The 21,801-nt window shown below is 38.9% G+C and overlaps 1 protein-coding gene across 1 annotated transcript in view; it reads right to left on the bottom strand.

Moving 5' to 3' along the window:
* melt (ventricular zone expressed PH domain-containing protein melted) overlaps nt 1-21,801 on the bottom strand; it is a 283,797-nt gene that overhangs the window by 14,931 nt on the left and 247,065 nt on the right. Inside the window, exon 15 of the mRNA XM_090368782.1 lies at nt 10,724-10,822. Coding sequence (XP_090224908.1) covers nt 10,724-10,822 — 99 coding nt within the window. The remainder of the gene's footprint in view (nt 1-10,723; nt 10,823-21,801) is intronic.

Raw genomic sequence — 21,801 nt, 5'->3', positions numbered from 1 at the left:
TCCAAGCATTGTAGACAGGTTGCAAGGAAGGCCCATGGTGTCCTATCGATGATTTATCGAACAATTGCTAGTAGAGATAAGGATGTCATAATCCCATTATGGATCCAATATCTTTCTATATCAGAAGATTTAGGAGAAGTCCGGTTGGCCTGCCTCCCTAAAATCTACTTGTGCACACCTTCTCGATGGTAAGCACTGTTACATCACTTACGTGGCAACGAACATGTAGAATGGTTCTCTTCAAGATGCCTGGTCAGTGAAGAGGAAAAGACCAAACCCTCCAGCATATGACAGCACGACGAAACAATTGGCCCTCATTCCCCAGCGGCTTTCACACTCCCCTCTTACAGCAGCGAGAGGATCAGAGTGGAAGCTAAGAATCTCTGGGTATGACCAGCCTGCCATGCACGGAAACCTAACTTGGCCCATTACAATGTAAAAATGCTCATCGATGAAGAGAGGATATTAAAGCTGGAAAAAGAATTTAAAAATGTGAAGTGGAATATCATTGGTTTGGCTGAAACAAGAAGAAGAAATGAATCACTTATAAGTTTATCAAGTGGAAATCTGCTGTACACCAACGGAAAAAGTGAAAGGAGTAAAGGTGAAGTTGGCTTTCTGGTACATAAAAATATAAAAAAACAACATTTTGGAATTCAAAAGTACATCACCAAGGGTGTCAAAGACTACTACTCAGAATTTCTAAGAGGTATAAGCCAAAGGTTTTATAATGATTTATGCACCAGCATCGAGCCATGATATGATGATGAAGAGGTTGAAGAAATGTACACTGAAATTGAGTCTTCTAGATGAGCAGAAAACCCACTACATTATCATCATGGGGAATTTTAATGCTAAGGTTGGCAAGAGATAAGACAAGAGATAAAAGGGGAACCATATGAAATTTTGGAATTGGTGAAAGAAATGAAAGAGGTGAAAGACTTGTGGAATTTGCAGAATCTTGAGGAATGTCAGTAATTAACACTTTTTTTAAGAAAACAGTGAACTGAAAGTGGACATGGAAGAGCTCAAATGGATTAACAACTAATGAAATCAACTTCTTCCTCACTAACAGAAGATATATCGTGAATAATGTTACTGTCCTGAACAAGGTAAATGTTGGAAGTGATCGCAGAATGGTAAGATGCACACTTGATATAGATGTAAGAAAAAAAGGAAAAAACTGACTCGAGTAAATAATACGAAGGTCTTTGAGATAACAGAAGAGGAGAAAAAGCAGCATGAACTGGAACTTAAGAACAAGTTTGAGCTTCTGCAGACTGTTCAGGACCAAGATATCGATGAGGAACACTACAATTTTCTGGAAGTGATAAAGCCCAAGAAACCTATAGGTAAAAAGAAATCCAAAGAAGAAAAAATTAGTCAAGAAACAGTTGTCATGATGAACTGAAGACCAGGGCCATGTTGAGCCATTTTAGTATGGGGCCATGATTAACATTAGAGTGCAATTTTTCATTATTGCGTCAGGTACTTTTTTAGCATTAGCATTAGTAGAGGCATTTGATGCAAGAAAGCAAGCTTATGCAGCATCAGCCAAAAAAAAACCCCACTTCCACTTCACCCCTCTGTTCGTTCAAAATACCTGTCCAGATAGCCTAAATAAGTTTAAGGCTCAGCTGGACAGGTATTTTGAACGAACAGAGGGGTGAAGTGGAAGTGGGTTTTTTTTTTTTTTTTTGGCTGATGCTGCATAAGCTTGCTTTCTTGCATCAAATGCCTCTACTAATGCTAATGCTAATGCTAAAAAAGTACCTGACGCAATAATGAAAAATTGCACTCTAATGTTAATCATGGCAATGTTGGCAATTATTTAATCTTTCTTTTGGCACCCCTTTCAGCTTTTAATCCGAGGCAAGAGCCTTGTTTGCCTCACCTTCGGCATGGCTCTGTCGAAGACGACAAATGAAGAACAAGATAAAAACACTGACAAGGATAAAATTGAGCATATTGAGTTATGCAAAGCCATTAGAAAGCGACTCAGAGACAGAGGACATAAGAAGGTTTAACACAAGAAAAGTAGAACAAGCATTAAGGAAAAACAAAGGATTTAAGTCAGCAGCTGTGAGCAATAATACAGAGAAAAAGCAGTACATACTGGAATTTAAAAACAAGTTTGAGCTTCTGCAGATTGTTCAGGACTGCAGGCTGTTCAAGTTGATAGCTTAAATAGATTCAAGGCAGAACTAGACAAACATTTGGAGTGAGTGGATGGGTGAAATGAGAAGGTTTTTTTTTTTTTTTTTTTTTTGACTGATGCTGCGTAAGCTTGCTTTCTTGCATCATATGCCTTTACTAATGCAAATACAGAAAGACAAATGATATTGAAACTGAATAGCGATAGCATACTTATAAATAGCAGAAGACTACTATAGAGAATTATATACAAGGAGCGAAGGAATAATGCCAGCAGTGGGAAAGATGGATCACAAATTAGTAACACATATAACATACCAGATATCCTTCCTGATGAGGTAGAACATGTGTCGAAGAAAATGAAGAATCAGAGAGCCCCCGGGGGAAGATGAAGTTACTGTAGATTTGTTAAAATTGGAAGGAAGAGACATGACACAGAAATGGCAAGATTCTTCACAAAATGCATTAGAAAAGGTGTGACGTCTAAGGCGTGGATTAATGCAAACATAGTTTTGCTGCATAATAAAGGAGATAAATCAGAAATTGAAAATTATAGACCAATTAGCTTGTTATCCCACATCTACAAGTTGTTCACAAGGGTCATTACTAACAGATTAGAAAAAATACTTGATGAGAATCAACCGAAACAGCAAGCTGGCTTTAAGGACAGGATTCTCAACTATGGATCACCTTCACGTAATATCACAGCTAATGGAGAAAGCAAATGAATATAAAACAACGTTATGCCTGGCATTTGTGGATTATGAAAAGGCATTTGACTCCATACAGCATAAGGCAATGTTTCGGGCACTGGAAAAACAAGGCATAGATACCCCACATATTATGATTTCGAAGAAAATATATGAGAATGCTACCTCCTTTATTAGACTAGACAAAGACAGTAGGAAATTTAAAATCGAGAAAGGAGTTCAACAAGGAGACACAATATCTCCGAAACTGTTTACTGCTGCCCTTGAGGAAGCTTTCAGAAGATTTGACGTCACAAAAAGGAGTCTATGTGAATGGAGAGTACCTAAACCATTTACGATTTGCAGATGACATTGTGGTCATAAGCCATGATCCCAAAGAATTAGAGGAAAATCTTAATCAGTTATGCAGAGTTAGTAAGGATTTTGCACTAAAGATGAATATGGCTAAAACAAAAGTAATGATGAACAAGTATGCCACAGAAAGGGATATAATCATTGAAGGAGCAGTAATTGAAAAGGTGGTTCCATATACTTATCTGGGACAAGTCATTAGCTGTAATAATGATAAATGGCTGGAAGTCAAGAGAAGAATAAATTTTGGATGGATAGCATTCACAAAATATAGTCACATACTGAAGAGCAATATCCCAATTTGTCTGAAATGTAAAATAATGAACCAATGTATACTCTCCGCCATGACTTATGGAAATGAAACTTGGGCACTAACCAAACAAATGAAGAGAAGCTGAGAACTACATAGCAAAAGCAAAGAATGAAATGAATTATATTAGGAATCAGTTTGTTAGATAAGAAGAGAAACACATGGATTAGGCAGCAAACTCAAGTAAAGGACATTCTTATCAAAACTAAAGAACTAAAATGGTCTTGGGCAGGACACATAGCTCGAAGACATGGTGACAGATGGACAGAGAAAATAACAGAATGATAGCCAAGAGGAGATAGAAGAAAACCTGGAACACGACGACGGAGATGGACAGATGAAATTCACAAGTTCGCGGGTAGTAAATGGATGGTCATTGCACAAAACAGAAGGAACTGGAAAGTTGCTGGAGAGGCTTTCATCCTGCAGTGGATTGAAAATGGCTGATGATGATGTTGGGTAGTAGAGGCTGGCAGTTTGGGGAAATTCAAAGGTTAGCTGAATAATTATCTACAGGAAGAGGGAAACGCATAGGTTGTCTATTTCCTTTTTTCTTATTAATCTTTTTTTTTTTTTTTTTTTTGGCTGGTGCAGCATAAGCCATAGGCTTCTGCAGCAGCATGTGGCCATTGCTAATACTAATACTAAGACATTAAATCAGAATGATCATCTCCCCCCACCAATTAACACTCTTTAAACAAGTCATTCAAAGAACAGCAAGATAATCCAGATGGAGACATCAGGCAGCATCTCTGGGTCAGGAGTCCCAGACTCATCTCGGGACACTCCTAGCCCTTCCCAAATCTCAGGAGATCAGATAGGATAGCCACTACAGCCACAGAGGGCCTTTATCATCATAATCAATCTACATTTACACCAGAGTGCCAGAACTCTATAAACAGTAGCAGGGAAATTATCTAATCAGTGTTCAAAATACAGAGAAGCTCTCCAAAGATGCTAAAACAGCTTTCTCTCAGCCAGCTAATAAAATCTAAAGTAGACAACAGCAACTATCAGTTCAGGATTACTGAAGTTCCCAGGAACTCTCCTAAGATGCTGGAACCATCTACAAACTTCAGCTGAACAGATGACAGTTAAGGATCTTTGCAATCTTTAAAGTGCTCAAGTCGAAGTACTTGAATAACAGAGTTTTTAACAGTAGCAGGCCAAAATCAGGATATTAGCAACTTGATATATGATAAATGTTTTCAGGTTTTTTTTAAGTGTTCAACTTTCAACTCATGTCAAAATCCTTGAGGAAGATGTTCTTCAAACTATCAAAGAGGGGGAGGGTCAAACAACTGAAGCAGCCATACTGCAAGAAAACTGTAAACTGCATAAAAACATTCACCTTGAGGAATCCAATGTCTGAAAGCAAGGATCACAGGCCTGCTCAGATATCATCTCTTCAGAAAAGTATGGTCCAATATTGAATTCTGAACTGGACTTTTGGAGAAATGCATAGGAAATTCTTATATTATATAAAGATTGTATTAATTCCATAGTCTGCAACTGTGGGTATTAACCAATATCCATTTGTGCAAACTTCAGTGCAAATGTATTCTAACTGCCAGATTATTAGATGTTGCTACTATGCATGGCTATTTTTATATGGATAATAGCATAGAGGTAAAAGACAAGCCCAAACAATGTACAGTACCTCACATTCAGGGATACATTTCTGTCATGTCAATATCTTATGTTTAGTGTACTGCTATTATTCTTGAAAAAGAATAACTAGATCACTTGCATCACTGACTAGATTTTTTTTTTTTTTTTTTTTGTGTTTTTGTATGGGCGGCTCCTAGAACAAAAGTTCAACTCCGCCTCGTTGCTCTGTTCAGTTTTTACAGACTTTACCAAGGTAAGGCCAGTGTGTCGTGTAAAATAAAAAAAAAAAAATTTCATTCCACATAGGAATATCCCATGCTGGATGAAGATAGACAAAAAGGAAGGCAAGAGAGAGAGAGAGAGAGAAAAAGAAGTTTAAAAGTTTTTCATCCCGCACAGGAGAGAAAAACCGTGTTTATGAGCTTATGTGTGTGTTCTGTAGTGTGATGCTGTGTTTTGGTCTTTTGGCTACCTGGAAGCAGTGATCACCTGAGGACGGCTTCCTCCAGGTGCTCATCCCTAGCAGAAGGAGGGCATGGCCTCCCCTACTATCTGCACGCCCTCCACCCTGGGGAATGAGTTTCCCAAGGAGGAAAGAAACTTGTGTAACATGAAGAGAGGGAAGGAGAAAGACTATCCCGGCCCAGGGAAGTCCCAATCTAGGATGGATTGCTAGAACAACAATGCAAACAAAAAAAAAAATAAATAAAACATATAGGGTGAGAGAGAAGCTGCATTCTGACCTGGGGAGCCCAAGCCCAGGTCAGAACGCAGAAAAAAAAAAAAAAAGTTTAAATCCCACAACCTGGTCAAGGAAAGGAAGAGGGCATTGGCCAGGATGTCAGCAAGCAGAATGATAGAAAAAAAAAAAAAAAAGAAAGAGGGTTTTTCTTTTCTTTTATCACACACAGGATGGATAGGGAAAGGCTAGCAGGAGAGTGATAGGGCTACTCCAGGTCAGGGAACACTACCCACCCAGAGCAGACTGCGAGAGAGAGAGAGAGAAAAAAAAAACCAAAAAAAAAAAAAAAAACACCCCAATATCTTCCTGTGCAAGTGGAAAGAAGTAATGAGTCAACTTTAAGCCAAGCAGCCACTAGTTATTGATTTGCAGGAGCTGCTAAGATGATCCTCCTTCTATACTTGAATACCTCTGCTGCAAAGTGCTGTAGCGCACCTAAGTTCTTTTGGATTGTACCAGGAGTTCTACTTGGTATGGAGAAAATCCCAAAATTTCTGCCTGGAGTTGTTGTCTATGGTCCTCGTAGATAGTGCATTCAAAGAATAGATGTTCCTAAATCTTGACAGACCCCCAGAAACAGAGATCAGCATTTAGTAGACCTAGTTGGTTGAGTTTCTGGTTGAGGGATCATGTCCAGTGATGAGAAAGGTTTCCATGCTGATTGAGAATCACTTGTTGACTGCTTTGCTGATTGTGAATGTGACATCTGGTATAAATGTTCTGGTAACAAGACTTTTTGTGGTCATGTTCCATCTTGTCTGCCAGAAATTGATTAGCTCGTTATAGCAATGAACCCTTCCCTGTTTGGTATCAAAACTGTCCAGGTTGAGTTCAATATCCAGTATTTCAGTTGGGATGCTTTTCTTCAGGTGGTAGGCAAGTCCTCTATAGATGAGGAAGAGATACAGGGGGATGTTTCCAGATATTACTTGCAGTGCCACAGTTGACGCTGTTCTACAAGTGAGATGGGTAGCAAGAATAATGCTTTTCTGGATAGAGTTAAGCTTCTCTTTGATTTTGCAATTGGTTGCTCGGTGAAACCACGCACCTGCAGCATAGGTGGTGATAGGTAAGAAAACAGCTTTATAGTATAACTGTAAGGTATGCTTAGAGAGACCCCAGTTGCTTCTGCAGATTCTGACAATTGAGGCAGAGAATTTTTTTGATTTTGGCATATAAATGTTGCTATATATTTTTTTTTTTTTTTAAGGAGCATTAGCAACTAAGACCATATTGCTCCAGGGATATGCGGTGGTCATTCCCTGACCTTTCCGCATTCTCCGTATTTGGTGGTCACGGGCTCGAACCCCAGTCTAATCAAGAAGCATGTGCTATGCACTGCTGCTCCTGCCCACCTGGCTACGGAGGCGCCTATAAATGTTGCAAGTGTGGTAAGAAGGATAGCTGGTGATCAATGACGACCCCAAGGACCCTGGTCTGTGTCACCAGGGGGAGTTGTATTCCGTCTATCTTGACCTGAAGGTGCTGCCGAAGATCCAGTTTAGTTTTAAAGATCATCATATTTGTCTTGTGAGGATTAATGTGCAGTTTGTTAGTCTTAGCCCAGTTGGTAAGGTTAGTTAGTACTAGGTTAGCAGTATTTTCCAGAGCAAGTCTTGAGTGTCCGGAGACAACAATGGTAAGGTCATCAGCAAATGCAATTACCTTGGTGCGTTCAAATGATCTGCTCAGCCAATCTTGTAAAACTACATTCCAGATTAGGGGTCCTAGGACAGATCCTTGGGGGGCACCCCCGAAAGACTGGTCTGGTGATGTGCCGATGCTTTGTTTTGACCATAACTGACCTTTCAGAAAAGTACTTTGCTTTTTGGCTGATTGGAGACATTCCAGTGCACTCTCCCACCAAAGTCAACACAAACAGCAAGCTCATACTTTGACTTAGATGTTTCTAGATGAAGAACCAGGTCGAAGAGGGCATCGTCACAGGAGCAACCATAAGTGAAACCGTACTGTGTTGGGGAAATAAGATCCTGTGATTGGAATAAGTTGACAATCCTCAGGGCCACAAGGCATTCCAGGATTTTGCCTAGGTTGGCCAAAAGTGCAATTGGCCTAAGAGATCTTGGTTCCATTGGTGGCTTGTTTGGTTTAGGTATAAGTCAAAGGAGTGCTACCTTCCAGTACTTCGGAAATTTTGCCTCCAGAAGGCATTTATTAAACAGGAGTAGCAGTAGATTGGGTTTTAATTTATAAAATCTTTGTATAAACATATACTCAATCAAGTTGGGGGGCCCGAACATTTCTTTGGATTAATTTTCATCATAGCCGTATCAAGTTCTTGTGGGGTAAAAGGATTAGTGCTGTTGAATGCTATACAAATGTATAGTCAGCATTGTTTCTTCTGATTGTCGTGTGTTCTGGCATATCTGCTGATACATCATCTGGGGTAAAGAGCTTATCTAGTATCTCATTGACTGAGTCTTCCCAGTTGGTGGTTTTCCTCATAGCAGTGGTAACCGATCCATAGATTTCTGGGACAAAGGTTTTGTCCCTCGTGATTTTGTACAGGAGGCCCCATGGGTTAGCATTACCTGAGTCTCTGACAAATCCAGTCCAGGTTTCCCTTTTGTGAGCAGCAATAGCCCTGGTATATTCATTCTTCTTTGTCAGGTAGACAGCGTGAAGACATTCGACATCAGGGGGAGGACAGTCTCGATGGCGTTGCAATTCCCTCCTGGCACTGTGGGTGTCTTTCCTGAGTTTGTTTAGTTCAGCTGTCCACAAGGCACAAGTCTTAGCACGACAGTCTTTTTCCTAGCAGACTTGTACACTGCTTTTGATAAAGAATTCTGAATCTTATGTCCTAGTTCAACTGCTGAGATATGCTCCAGGCCCTGGATGTTCGAATCAGGGAAGTCATTCTGGATGGTGTCATCAAAAGCGGTCAAGTTAACTGTTTTCGTGGAGAACCTAACAAAGTTCGGGGTCTGGTTCATGGATGTTGAGTCTTAAGTTCAGGCAGAGGTTGAATAGGATCACTCTATGGTCACTGAGTGTCCAGTCTGGAATGAAAGTCCATTCGCTGACTGCTGTCCTAAGATCCTTGGTCGAGACTGTAATGTCAATATTGGACTGACTTGATGGGCTGCAGAAGGTTGTTAGCTGGCTGGGCTGATTGTGGATGGTGATTCCTAGACAAGATTAAGTCTTCCAGGAGAAGTCCTTGAGGGTCCAAAGCTGGGGAGTGCCAGAGTGGGGATTTTGCATTAACATCTGAGGTGATGACGATAGCTTTAGAGCCAAGAAGGTCCAATTGCGTGCTCAATATAGTGGAGTGACTCTTCAATATCCATAGATGGTGGGCAGTATAGAGATATTAGATAGAATGAGTGTGAGTAGAATGTTATCTGAATACAGGTTGCAAATTTTGTGCATAATCCATGGATCACCAGTACATCAAGGTTTCTGTTAAGCACCACAATACAGGATTTTGGGTCCTTTGTGGTAGATTGGATGACTTTTGCATATATGGAGTATTCCATAATCTTAGCACTGTTGGACATTGGAGTTCTGGAGGCATAGGGCTCTTGGATGGAGATTATATCTATTGGGTGTTCTTCTGCTGCCCTTCTAATTTCATTAGCAACTGCCCGAGACTGGTGACTGTTTATTTGCATTATTCTAAGTTTTGTAAAGGGATTCTTGTTCCCAGAGTTTGCTGAGGCTGAATATACTGGGAGTGGTTGTGGTGGCGGCCTATCATCATCTGATTGTTGCTGTAGGAGGGTTAGAACAGGTTCATCCATCAGCGGTCCTTAGTCTTGCTAGGTTGAGGGCTCTTTGATATTCTGGGCAGGCTGCATCTCTGACCGAGTGGCCATGTTCTTTCTTTCTCCTTTTGGAATTAACATAGCAAGGGCTTTCATCACTGTGTGGGCATTCAGCAAGCACATGTAGGAAAGGAGTGGATGCAATGCTGTGCTGTATGCCCAAAGCAAGAGACACTTTGTTAGCACCGTGAAGGGTCTGAATCGGTGAGCACTACAGCCCAGGAAGATTCTGTCATGGGACATTATGTACTTGAAGAGCCTGGGGGACACTGTAATGACGTGGTGTGATGCCGCAGATGAGCGAGCCTTCATAGAGAACCTGAACCTGTTTAATCTCTTCAAAAGAGATGTCAAACTTGTCTAGGTTTTTGTTAAACAAGTCCTCCACGAGTTCTGTACCAGTGGTGGTATTGGGCATATAAACAAAGATTGATGGATCAGCGCGTTTAAGCGGGTTGCTGGACAGGCCAGCTACCTGCAGTGCAGGTGCCGTGGAAATCGAGGTCAGCTCTTCCTTGTTGGTGGCTTCCAGGAGGGCTCCTCGGTTGTGAATGGCACGTAGCAATTTAACTTTTAGTGATTTAAAATCTTTCTTTAAGGTGGATTGAACCAAATCTTTGACTAGATGTGTACCCACCATCTAGTCAGTAATGCAAATGACTTTCCAAAATTTTTTTTTTTTTAAGGTACACCTTCTATCAATTGTATTAGCGCAAGGAAGGATTTTTATTAAAATCCATATGGCTAAATTTAATTTGATGTTATTTTCAGCTTAATGTGCTACATTAAGCTGAAAATAACATCTTCAAGTAAGCTTGTACATTTCTGTAGTCCCCCTACATATTACAATTAACTATATAGATTTAGTTAACTTTACGTTAATGTATCATAAAATATGTATTATTCTATTATAAAATTTCATGGATTAATAACAGTAACAGGAATTTCAAAATGAAACAAAAAAAAAACCAAAGTTTTAAAATAATAAATATAATAAAGAAAGAATAAAAGCAGTTGGCCTCGCTTTATTTCATACATCTAATGTTGCACCTACTGAGCCTCTGTAGGAAAGATGAGCTCCTGATAAAGTAAAGTAACGGGTTCTCCAACGACGAAATAGCTTCCATTTCCCTTTTTTTTCTTTTAGCTGTCCCTAAAAATTGAGTGAAATATTGGATGAAGTGTAGATTTCAGTTTTATTTTTTTTTTTGCAGTTAAATAATCTGTATTTAATTCTTTATTATAAATATTGAAAGAACAATGTCAAAAGAATAAAACTATTACAGGAGATGGCAAAAGCAGTTTCATTGCTAATTTGTTTTTTACTCAACAAAATGTACATCCTAAAATGATCTCCAGTGTAAGATCTTGTTCATTTTTACTACTCTGGAATTTTATTCACTTTGAAACAGAAAAAAAGATTAATTTTATAGAAAATTATTTTATTCACATCATAAATAATAATAAGGAAATAATTGATTTAACTGGCCACCAGCAAATAGTGAACTTAAATTTTAAATTTAAAGATCTTCAAGAATACACCAGAAAACAGCCTTTTTGTTTGTGTGCTTGTCAATTATATTGCTTTCACTATAAATTGCCAAGCTCTTTATATGCATATGCCTTCTCCTTTAATGGTTTTATTTCTTAAGAATCAAATATCTTACCAATTGTGTTAATCTAATCTTATGTGTACATATATCAGGGAAAGTTACAAGACTCATTAAAATTCTCTGTAGACATCATATTTATGTTTTTTATGTTTATCTTGTTCGGGTCTTTCCTAATCTTTTATTGCCTTTATTATTTTATAATAGGCCTTATGTCTATTTTTTTACGGACCAGAAAAAATTTGAGGCACAATGATGGTCTATGTAGCTCAGTGCTGTAAAACCCTCACAACAACAGCAGCAAAATTTGAATGAAAAAATCTTTTCAAAGATACAACACTTTCAAATCGTGAAGCTACTACAAGATGCTTACATGTTACACTACAAAATAAGTAACACTTCTTTGAAAAGAGAAATATAATGATTCATTATATAGAGTTAGCCAAAAGTCAGGGTACACATTAAAAAAAAAAAAAAAAAAAAAAAGAACCATTTAGAATTCTGATTTTTTCATATTTGTTGCAGGAATGAGTAGTTTTATGTACATCATGGTTGAAACAACAATGCAAGATATAATATCTTGCAAGTTTTACTACAATAATTGTAGTAAAACTTGATCACAAAATTCAAATTTATATGCTTGTAACAAATTGCAATAATAATACATGATTGTAATAACAATATGTTTATCATACTGTTATTATGATAAACATATGTTAATAAGTTAATAATTATAATAACAATCATTGAGACAGTGGCCTAAGCATTTTGACTCTCCACCTTCACAAAACACGAGACTATCAAATAAGCATTTTGAGGACACTGTTTATAATTTTCAAGCAGAAGATTAAATTCAGCTCAAAGATAAGGCTGTTTGTTTGTTATTTGGTTTTTAGGAGCATTAGCAGCTAAGGCCATATTGCTCCAAGGGGGGGATATGCGGTAGTCATTCCCTGACCTTTCCGCATTCTTCGTATTTGGTGTGCACGAGCTCGAACCCCGGTCTAATCAAGAAGCGTGTGCAAAGATAAGGCCCCATGTGTCAAGCAAGCTCACTCTTTTACCCCAAATCCAGTAGGTTTATAAATGAGCTATAATTACTGGGCTTCTACCACGGGAACAACACATGACAATAATACTTTACATTTATTTTTAATCAGCCTCTGAAATGCAAAACACAATCAATGCAGCATATATGAGCCCACTTCTTGTCCCGATTACATAATTTGCAGCTAAAATAAAGTTCATACGCTTTCTTTAATAGGGGTGTTATAGATTGCTCATGAATAGTCAATAACATCAGACTAATTCACCAGATAGCTTTTGTTTTCTGTGTGTCTAATGCACATGTCAGAGAAAACAAAAGCTCTCTGGTGAATTAACACACTGATGTGAAATTTTAAAAAACATCCGAACTGCAATGATACCAAAAACTATAAGAGTATGAGTTTACTAATGTATAATAACATAATTTCAGCTGACTGATCTGTCTGCAAGGCTTCCTTTATATATCCATTTGTATGAAGAGAGCAAGTGGGAACAGAATAGTCTAGGAAACAGCACTGCAGCAAGATCTAGGAAGCCCCTGACTCCAGAACTTCTCAATTAGCAGTCAAACTAATAAGAACAGATGGACCAAAATCTAAGTATGCCAAAATTAAAATATGAAATATCTTGTGATCCAAGGTTGACAGCAAAATGATGGGCTGCACAGTCAAAGTTAGCATTAAAAATATACAAAGTCCATCATATTTCTATTGAAACATTTTTTTAGTGTTGTTTAGCGTTACAGAGACATTGTTATTTACAGAATGGCTAATGAACAGCTCAAATCTGAATTACTTTTTTTTATTTGTATATTTAATATGCTTATGCACTCATTTTACTTTAAACAATAATGAACAATGTAAAACCAATGAAAAACTACTATTATAAAAGCAGCTTTATATTTTTGTCTTATAAGCCCCTCAAATTGACTGTACTGGAGTAATGCCAATTATTTCCTTTATTTTTTTAATTGTGCCAACAGAGAAATTAAAAAATATTTTAAAAGACTAAGCTGATTATTTTATGCTCCTATAACAAGAGGAGAGGTGGACTATTAATACAGTGCAACCTTGATATAACACGGGTGTCATGCAACAACTTTAATACTCACGTTATAAGTGAGGTGCATTATAGCCGAAAAAAATTTTAGACTAAAAGACGAAGGATTAAAGATTATATCATTCCCTTTACACTCTACTAATCACAATGCTGTTGTGGACTTACATTTTACATATCCATTCAGTAACAGTCATGTAATTTAGTTTTCTGGAACTGATGACAGCATTTTTTCAATACATAATTTTTAATTGTGGTCAGATGCAACAAATGAAGATGTTCATTATCACTATGACATTTTAACCATGCCATCCCCCCATTAATGTTTTCACGCATTTTGTTAATTTCTGGTGTCTTTTCCTTACACAAGTCACCCACACCTTCTGGGTCAATCCCTACATCGATGGCCTTCTGTCTGTAAATTGTCTTCCTACTGTCCACGGAGGCCGTGATTTCTTCCTAGCTTAGATAATGTGCAACTGGAGCTTCTACATACATCTCGATCAGAGCAGCCAGGTCGTTGCTCCAAGACTGCTATCAAGTACGTTACAAGCAGCCTTTGCTTTTTATTCTGAAAATGCTGCTAATTCAAGGTTATTATTAGTGATCTAATTTTTTCCAATACATATTTTCAAGAGACGACGAGTCATGCTGCAGATGGAGCAAGAACAATGCTGATAAAACTATCTGTGTACTTCCATGGCACATTCCAATTTTTCTTGAGTGAAATGGATGCATGTGGAATGTCATGTAGCACATTCCAGTTTTTCATGACTGAAACTGATACATGTAGAATGTTTCTCTCAGCTGCAGCAACCAAAATGGAAGAAGTGATTTAACCACAGATGGCACTATTGTCAAACTCACATCTTCTACAGTTGGATGTGACTACTTCGTTGTATCCTTGTGGAGGTGAAAACCAACATCCTCTTCAGTAGAAGGTGACTATTTCTTTCTTAAAATGTGAACCATGCAACATTGTATTGAAAACAATTTCTACCATGCTGCGAAAAGCTCCAACATTTTCTTGAATGATCCTTGTTGCATGAGTTGATCCTCCGGCTAAATCATATTGGAACTGTAATTAATTCCAAGGCATCACCAGTTCCTACAACACAATGTCCTAAGGTCAGCTGTTTCATTTGGGGATCTTTAGATTACTGCAAGGTGGTTCTTTGTGCCAATAATGACAGCTGTGTGATGAGGTTCCTGGCACAAGATTTCCGAGCTGCTAGGGCACCTCTGTAGCCAGGTGGGCAGGAGCAGCAGTGCGTAGCACATGCTTCTTGATTAGACCGGGTTTCGAGCCCGTGCCCACCAAATACGGAGGACGCGGAAAGGTCAGGGAATGACCACCGCATATCCCCAGAGCAATATGTCCTTAGTTGCTAATGTTCCTAAAAACCAAATAACAACATCAGAGCTGCTAGATAATCACTAATGATTCAAGGACTAGTACAAATAGGCTAGTTCATCCCTAGTTAGCCCACATTTCATCATTGAGTGCTCTTTCAAGACAGTATTTGAGGACAGGTGCTTCCCTGAGGGGTCTTTCAAGTCTGAGTACTCGAAGAGGGCAGGTGCTTCAGGTTGTGCATTGCATCACTGATTGGTCTTAAGTCTGTGTACTCGATGAGTTCAATGGAAATGTTAACGTCTAACTAAGTATATTTCAATGCTTATGAAGATAATGCACTTGCAACAGATCTGTGTTTATCTTTTTGACTACAATTTACCGTTGAGAAAATACTTCCAGGGCGTGGAATTCAGCTTTCCGGGTCATATTTCATTTATTAAAAAGACTTTTTTTCACAGACTGGACATTACATTGAATTGTATGCACTGACTGCAATTTCTCATTAGCTACTTTTTGAGGCAGGGATTCCAAATTCATTTTTTATGAACTGTAGCACTTCAATGTCTTATAATGGTGCAAGTACGTGAATCGCAGAACTTCAATATCTTGTAATGGAGTGGGAATGTTGTTGTTGTTTTTTGGTGCAAGGGCTACTTAGGCCATAATGCACTTATCAATGTTATAAATGTTACATGTGCATAATGACTGTTATGACATTAGTCAAAAACAATCATATAATTTTATGTGTTTAATAAAGTGAAAAAAATCCAGCAGATCTGCCACATATGTATGATGTGGCAGAGCAATATGTCAAGGATTCTTTAAGGTTTGGCAGAAAACTAAATGAGACTTGGCAGGCAGTGGTGTATAAAGCACACTCAACAAGAATATGCTTCATTGTAAGTGGAGAGTTGCACTGTGTGCATTGTGGAGGATCATTACCTGTGAGGAGATAAAGGTGGGTGAGTTAACTGTGGCCAATTCGTGCTCTGATTAAGATTACTTCCGCTCTTCTGTTTATGGGGAAGCTGGAGGACCACAATTGTGGTTCAGGTTTTATTTGGCAGAGTTTATCATGCATTTGGGCTTGCCATTGAATTGTCTATTGTTCCCTACATATTCTTCGTATGTTACTTTTGTAGTCAAGATACGGAATATAATACTGTGATAATTCTCTGTTGGATAGATGTTTAGCAGCATAGTCCACACATTCATTTCCTGGTATCCAGCAGAAAATGACCACTTGCTGGAGTTCTTGGAGATGGATCAGTTTGGATTTTATGAACTTTATTAAAGGATGTGTTTGAGAAGAAGTATTCTATAAAGCTATAAGCACACTCTGGGAGTCTGTGTATATTATGCTTTTTTTGGATGGACAGATAGAGAATATTTTCTATTGCTAGTTTGACGGCGCACAATTCAGCTGTATAGCTGCTGCATTCATTGGGAAGTGATACAGAGAAGGTTTTATGAGGGAAGACAGCTGCAGCACCCACTCCACTCTCAGATTTTGACTCAACAGTATATATTTTTGTAAAATGCAGATAATTTTTTGTGTGTGGGCAATATGGAGTTGTTGTATGTTGACATTTTCAAGAGAGTGCTTTCCCCAGTTTAGGAAATAACTGTCACAGGATGATTTAATAGAGGACCATGGGGGATCTGGACTATTTGAATCTTTAAGAACTTTGTCAGGATGTATGTTCCAAACTTGTGATAATGCCTGAAATCTGAGAGCAGTAGGTTGCATTGCCTTGGGTTTATTTCTATAGAACGTTGTGAACTGAGGGTCATTCAGAATCAGTCTAATGGGATGGGTAGGTAGACTTTGGATTTTAGTTGCATAGTTAAGAAGTAACACCTTTCTCCTGAGGCTTAGGGGAAATTCATGAGCTTCAAAATAAAGATTTGGAACTGGCGAATTCTATAAGTGCCTATAGCAATCCTCAAGGCAGAATGTTGAATAGGGACAAGCTGTGCTAGCACGTTCACCCTAGCAGAATTATACACCGGGGCACCATAATCAAGGCGAGATCTGATTAGGGCTCTATACAAATGAAGTAATGTGTCTCGATCTGCACCCCATAATGTTGAAGAAATAATTCTGAGTATTTAATTTTTTTTCTGGCAAGGCATACGTAGATATTTAAACGTATTCCACAAAGTTCAATTTGCTATCGAAAATCAGACCAAGGAGGTGAATGCTGTTCACAACTGAGATAGGCTGATTTGTTAAGTGTAGCTCTGGATCTGGATGCATCTTCCTTTTGTTACAAAAGTGAACTACTTTAGATTTTAAAAAAGAGTCGATACCCATTCTGTGCCATCCATAGCTGAATGTTATTAATAGAAATTTGGAGCTGCTGCTCAATGAAGGTCATGTTTTGTGAACAAAAGAAATACCGAGATCATCGGCATAGCGGTATTAATTCACAGTGTTGGGAATATTTTTAGTCATGTGATTTATTCTTGTTGCAAATAAGGTGGCACTGAGCACAGAGCTTTGTGGGGGACCCCTTCTTCTTGTAGATATGTTTGGGAGAGGACTTGTCAGTATCGAACTTGAAAGGACCTCTGCTGAAGGAAGTCCTGTATGAAATATGGTAAGTGGCCTCTCAGGCCAAAGGAATGCAGATCTCTCAGGATACCAAAATGCCACGTGGTGTCGAAGGTTTTCTCTACACCAAGGTATACCACGACGAGATGCTCATTTCCGGTGAACGCATCGCTGTTTGTTTCGGCTTTGACCATGAGATCCATGGCTGATCAATTTTTTCCGAAACCAAATTGATTATCTGATATTAGATTTTTGGAGTTGAGGATACCATGTGAGTTGATGGTGAATTATTTTTTCCAAGGTTTTACTTAAGCAACTGGTGAGAGAAATGGGTCTATAGTTTTGAGGAATAGAATGATCTTTCCCTGGTTTGGAAATTGCTATTATATATGAGTGATGCCAGGAACTGGGAAAGAATGTTCAAGGAAGATGTGATTGGAAAAGGTCAGTAGTAAAGAGACAGATTTTTTATCTAAGTGTTGGGGCATTATGTAATATATTCCATCGGGACCTGCAGCACTGTTTTTTGATTGTAGGGTAAAGACCACGTAGATCTGAAGTTCAGTTTTGACTTTTTGGCTAATACTTTGATCTTTTGGAATGATAAATCATATGTTGTTGAGGCAGACAACTGTGAAAACATTGTCCCTAAGGCATTCACTATATCTGTGGGAGAAGAAAGCTCTTGCCCATTCCAGATGAGAAGTGGGGAGGATAATGAGGGAAATTTGCCATATAGCTGTTTTATTTTTTTTCCATATTATTCTTGTATGAGTATTTTTATTAATCGAGCTTGCAAATCGAATCCAAGTCTTTTTTTTAGCTTTCTTCCTAATGTGATGGGCTTTGGCTCTAAGTCTCTTGTAGTTTATAAGATTGGTGGTGGTAGGTCGTTTTTGAAACAGATTCCGTGCTCGGTTTTTTCTTTTTTTTGCACCCTTGCACTCTTCGTTCCACCAATAATTTATAGTTTCATGGATGGTTGACTGTGATTGTGGAATTGCAGTACATGCAGCAGCCAATATTTGTCTCATAATGTGATGATAGGATGGGTTTTGATGATCTGTTTTTGGGAAGTGAGTTTTGCCCAAAAGTGAATTTTGGACACTCGAGAAGTGAATTTTGCCCAATCTGCTTTGGAAAATTTCCATTTTATGTAGTTTTCTGAAATTATGGAATGTGCTGTTTGAATTTTACATACTAACTGGAAGTGATCACTATTGAGCAGATTGTCAAGGGCCATCCAATAAACAATAGGAAAGAGGCACGGAGAACAGATTGAGATCTATTGCAGAGGTTGTACCCATAGAGAGATGGATGTAAGTTTGCAAGCCAGTATTTAGTATAGTTAGATTTTATCTGTCAGAAAGCTGTTCGATGAGTTGTTCTCGTCTATCTGCATTGAGAGGACAACACAATGGATGGTGTCCATTGAATTCCCCCAATAAACAGATAGCGGTTGGTAACTGTAGAATAAGATCTTCAAGTTCATGAATAGTATAGGGATGATTACGCAATAGATAGATAGATAGAGACAAGTGTCAAATTAATACCAATCACTATACATGTTGCAACAGCTTTGATGGAGGTTTGTAACAGAATCCGTCTGCAAGGTACTCATGAATCTAGGAGTATGGCTATTCCTCAATGAGAATTATTTGTACCAGCTCTGTCTTTCCTAAAAAGGGTATGATTTCTAATTGAGAGAGACACTTGTGATGTTAAATTTGTCTCTTGTGATGTTAAATTTGCCTACAAGAGACAAATTTAACAATCTAATAGGTCGTTAATATCATCAATGTTGCTGTGAAGTCCTCTACAGCTCCATTGTACAATATGATGCAGGATTTGGTTTTGTTACACGAGGATGATTCTGACTCTTTTTTATTCCCAGACTGTTTGTGGTAATTGAGCTTCACTTTCTCTCTTCTTGGAAAGATTGGGGGTACAGTGTTCATGTCATCCTCTGTGTGAAGGTCTAGGATAGGTTCTTCCAGGTCGGCGTTATTATTGGTATCCATGTTTACTGGTACGAGATCATTTGCCTTCTTAGTGGGAGTTGAATCCGTTTTCAGTTTTGTAGCTTCTGATGATCTATGGTACAGTTGGTGGAACTCTGACTGGAGTGCTGTTGGCTCTGTCTGCTACCTTCTGCTCCTTAGGAGACTGTTTCATTGATGATGACAGCATAGATTTGGCCCAATCTGCAAAAGATATGGTTGGAAGAATGGCAACTTCAGTTTGTGTTGCTGTAGATTGATATTTTTTCACTGCTGTTGCATACGTGTTCTTGGGTACATTGAGCATAATTTGTTTCTTTGCCTCTTGATACGTAACTTTTCATTCTACCCTATACTTCTGGATTTTTTCCCGTTTTCCAGAGATCACATGATCCGGAGTAGGCTGGACGTGTGCCTCTGCAATTTGGACAGTGTCGTGTTTTAGCATCACAGTCCGTTTGTGAATGTTCTCTTGACCCACAGTTTGGACAGACTGGATCTCCTCGACAAGCCATTTGCAAGTGACCAAATTGTTGGCACTTGTAGAATCTTATAGGAGTCGGAATAAAAGGCTGTACTCGGCAAATGAAATAGACAGCTCTGATACTAGATGGTAAGATTGGTGTTCAGAATGTCAGAATGATGTTGTAGGTGGGAATTAGATCTCCATCCCTCCTGATTGTGATGCATTTGGCTTGTATAACTTTTTGATATTTAAGTTCCTGGACCAATTCAGCTTCTGCTAAGTTCATCAGATCCCACTCTGCAATTACTCCCTTGGAGGTATTTAATGTTGCATATGGGGTGACTTGTACGGGTGGTCTTCCAAATGTTGTTAATTTCAGCAAAGTCTCAGAATGTGTAAGATTTGCAGTTTTGACCAATAGATCACCAGAACTTAGTCTTCTCACCATTTTGGGTGAGCCCGCAACATTTTCTAAACATTTCTGTATAAGAAATGGTGATAGAGTGCTAATAGATTTGTCCAAAAGAGAATGAAAAATAAGGAATGATGGGTATTCCTGTTGTTCTGTGTCCTAATGCATTCTTTTTGTCTTTGTTCCATCATATGCAATTTCATGGTGAGCATCGCTGACAATACTAGATGAGAGCCTAGGCTGCTCAAGAGCAGGATAATCATCATTGTCCATGGTTAGCTCTTTTATGCCCTGGGGGATAACTTTCCCTCCCAGGTTTCCGGTCTTGCCACGGGGATGCAGGAGCAGTGCCACAAAGAGGCCAAGCAATTAGAAGGGTTAGTTGTTAGTAAAGAATGTAATAGATACACTGAGTGATCACTGAATTATGACCACCTACCTAATACTTCATAGGTCCTCCTTTTGCCCTCAGTACAGCAGCTATCCGACATGGCATTGGTTCAACAAGATATCAAACCATTCCTGCACAGCAAGTGCCCAACAGCTCGGCGCATTGTCATCTAGGAAGACACTATCACCATTCGGGAAAAAGTGTAACAAGCAGGGTGTACACAGTCAGCAAGCAGTTGAAGATAGCGAAGACCAATGATATTGTTCCACATGCACTAGGGGTCCAAGTTCCTGCCAGTGAAACATGCCCCACACCATACAACTGCCTCCACTGGCCTGCACTTTTGATACCATGCATGACGGATGAAGAGCCTCATGTTGTTGATGCCAAATCCGTACACGACCATCCACGGTGTGAAGTAAATAATGTGACTCATCCGACCAGCACACCTTCTTCCAGTCTTCTAATGTCCAACTTGCATGCTCTTTACACCAGGTGAGTCTTTTATGCCGATGAACCTTGGTTAGGAGAGGATGTCATAGGGGTCATCTGCTGGTATAGCCCATATGTGCAAGTGTCCAATGCATGGCCATGCCAGATGTTGTTATGGGTTGGCTCATGTTGTATTGGGTAGTCAACTCTTCAACAGTGCTGCACCTGTTTGCCTGTATGAGTTGTCAGACCCGGAGCTCACCTCTAACATCAACTTTTCACTGACCTTTGCAGTTTTGCCGTTGGATCGTTGTTTGACCATTTTGATGCCAGTCCTTGTACCCTTTAACAATGGTGGCTCTCGAACACCCCACCAGTTCAGCCGTTTGGGAAATCAAGGCACCAGCTCATCGAGCTCTCACAATCAGTGCTTTATCAAAGTCTGATAAATCCTTCCTTTTACCCATCATGCTCAGAATTTTACTACCTACCGAACCACTGACACCTTATCTATGCTATGTAGGTTGACTAACTACACACTCTTGTACCTCACATGGTGAATGGGTCGCATTCCGTTTTCATAGGAGTGGTCATAATTCAGTGATCACTCAGTGTATATAACAAAAAAGAAAGGTGAATTTCCTTTCTCTGTTCTTACTCGAGACTTTCTGAGTGTAGAATTGAGTTAGTATTAGTAATGGCCGCATGGTGCAAGAAAGCTTATGCTGCACCAGCCAAAAAAAAAAAAAAAAACCCCGAATAAAACAATAACAAAAAATAATAATAATTAATAAAAGAAAAGGA

The sequence above is a fragment of the Mastigoproctus giganteus genome, chromosome 2, assembly GCF_048544385.1.
Source record: "Mastigoproctus giganteus isolate SK-2022 chromosome 2, ASM4854438v1, whole genome shotgun sequence".
Taxonomy (NCBI): Eukaryota; Metazoa; Arthropoda; class Arachnida; order Uropygi; family Thelyphonidae; genus Mastigoproctus; species Mastigoproctus giganteus.
This window is presented reverse-complemented; position numbering and strand designations above follow the sequence as displayed.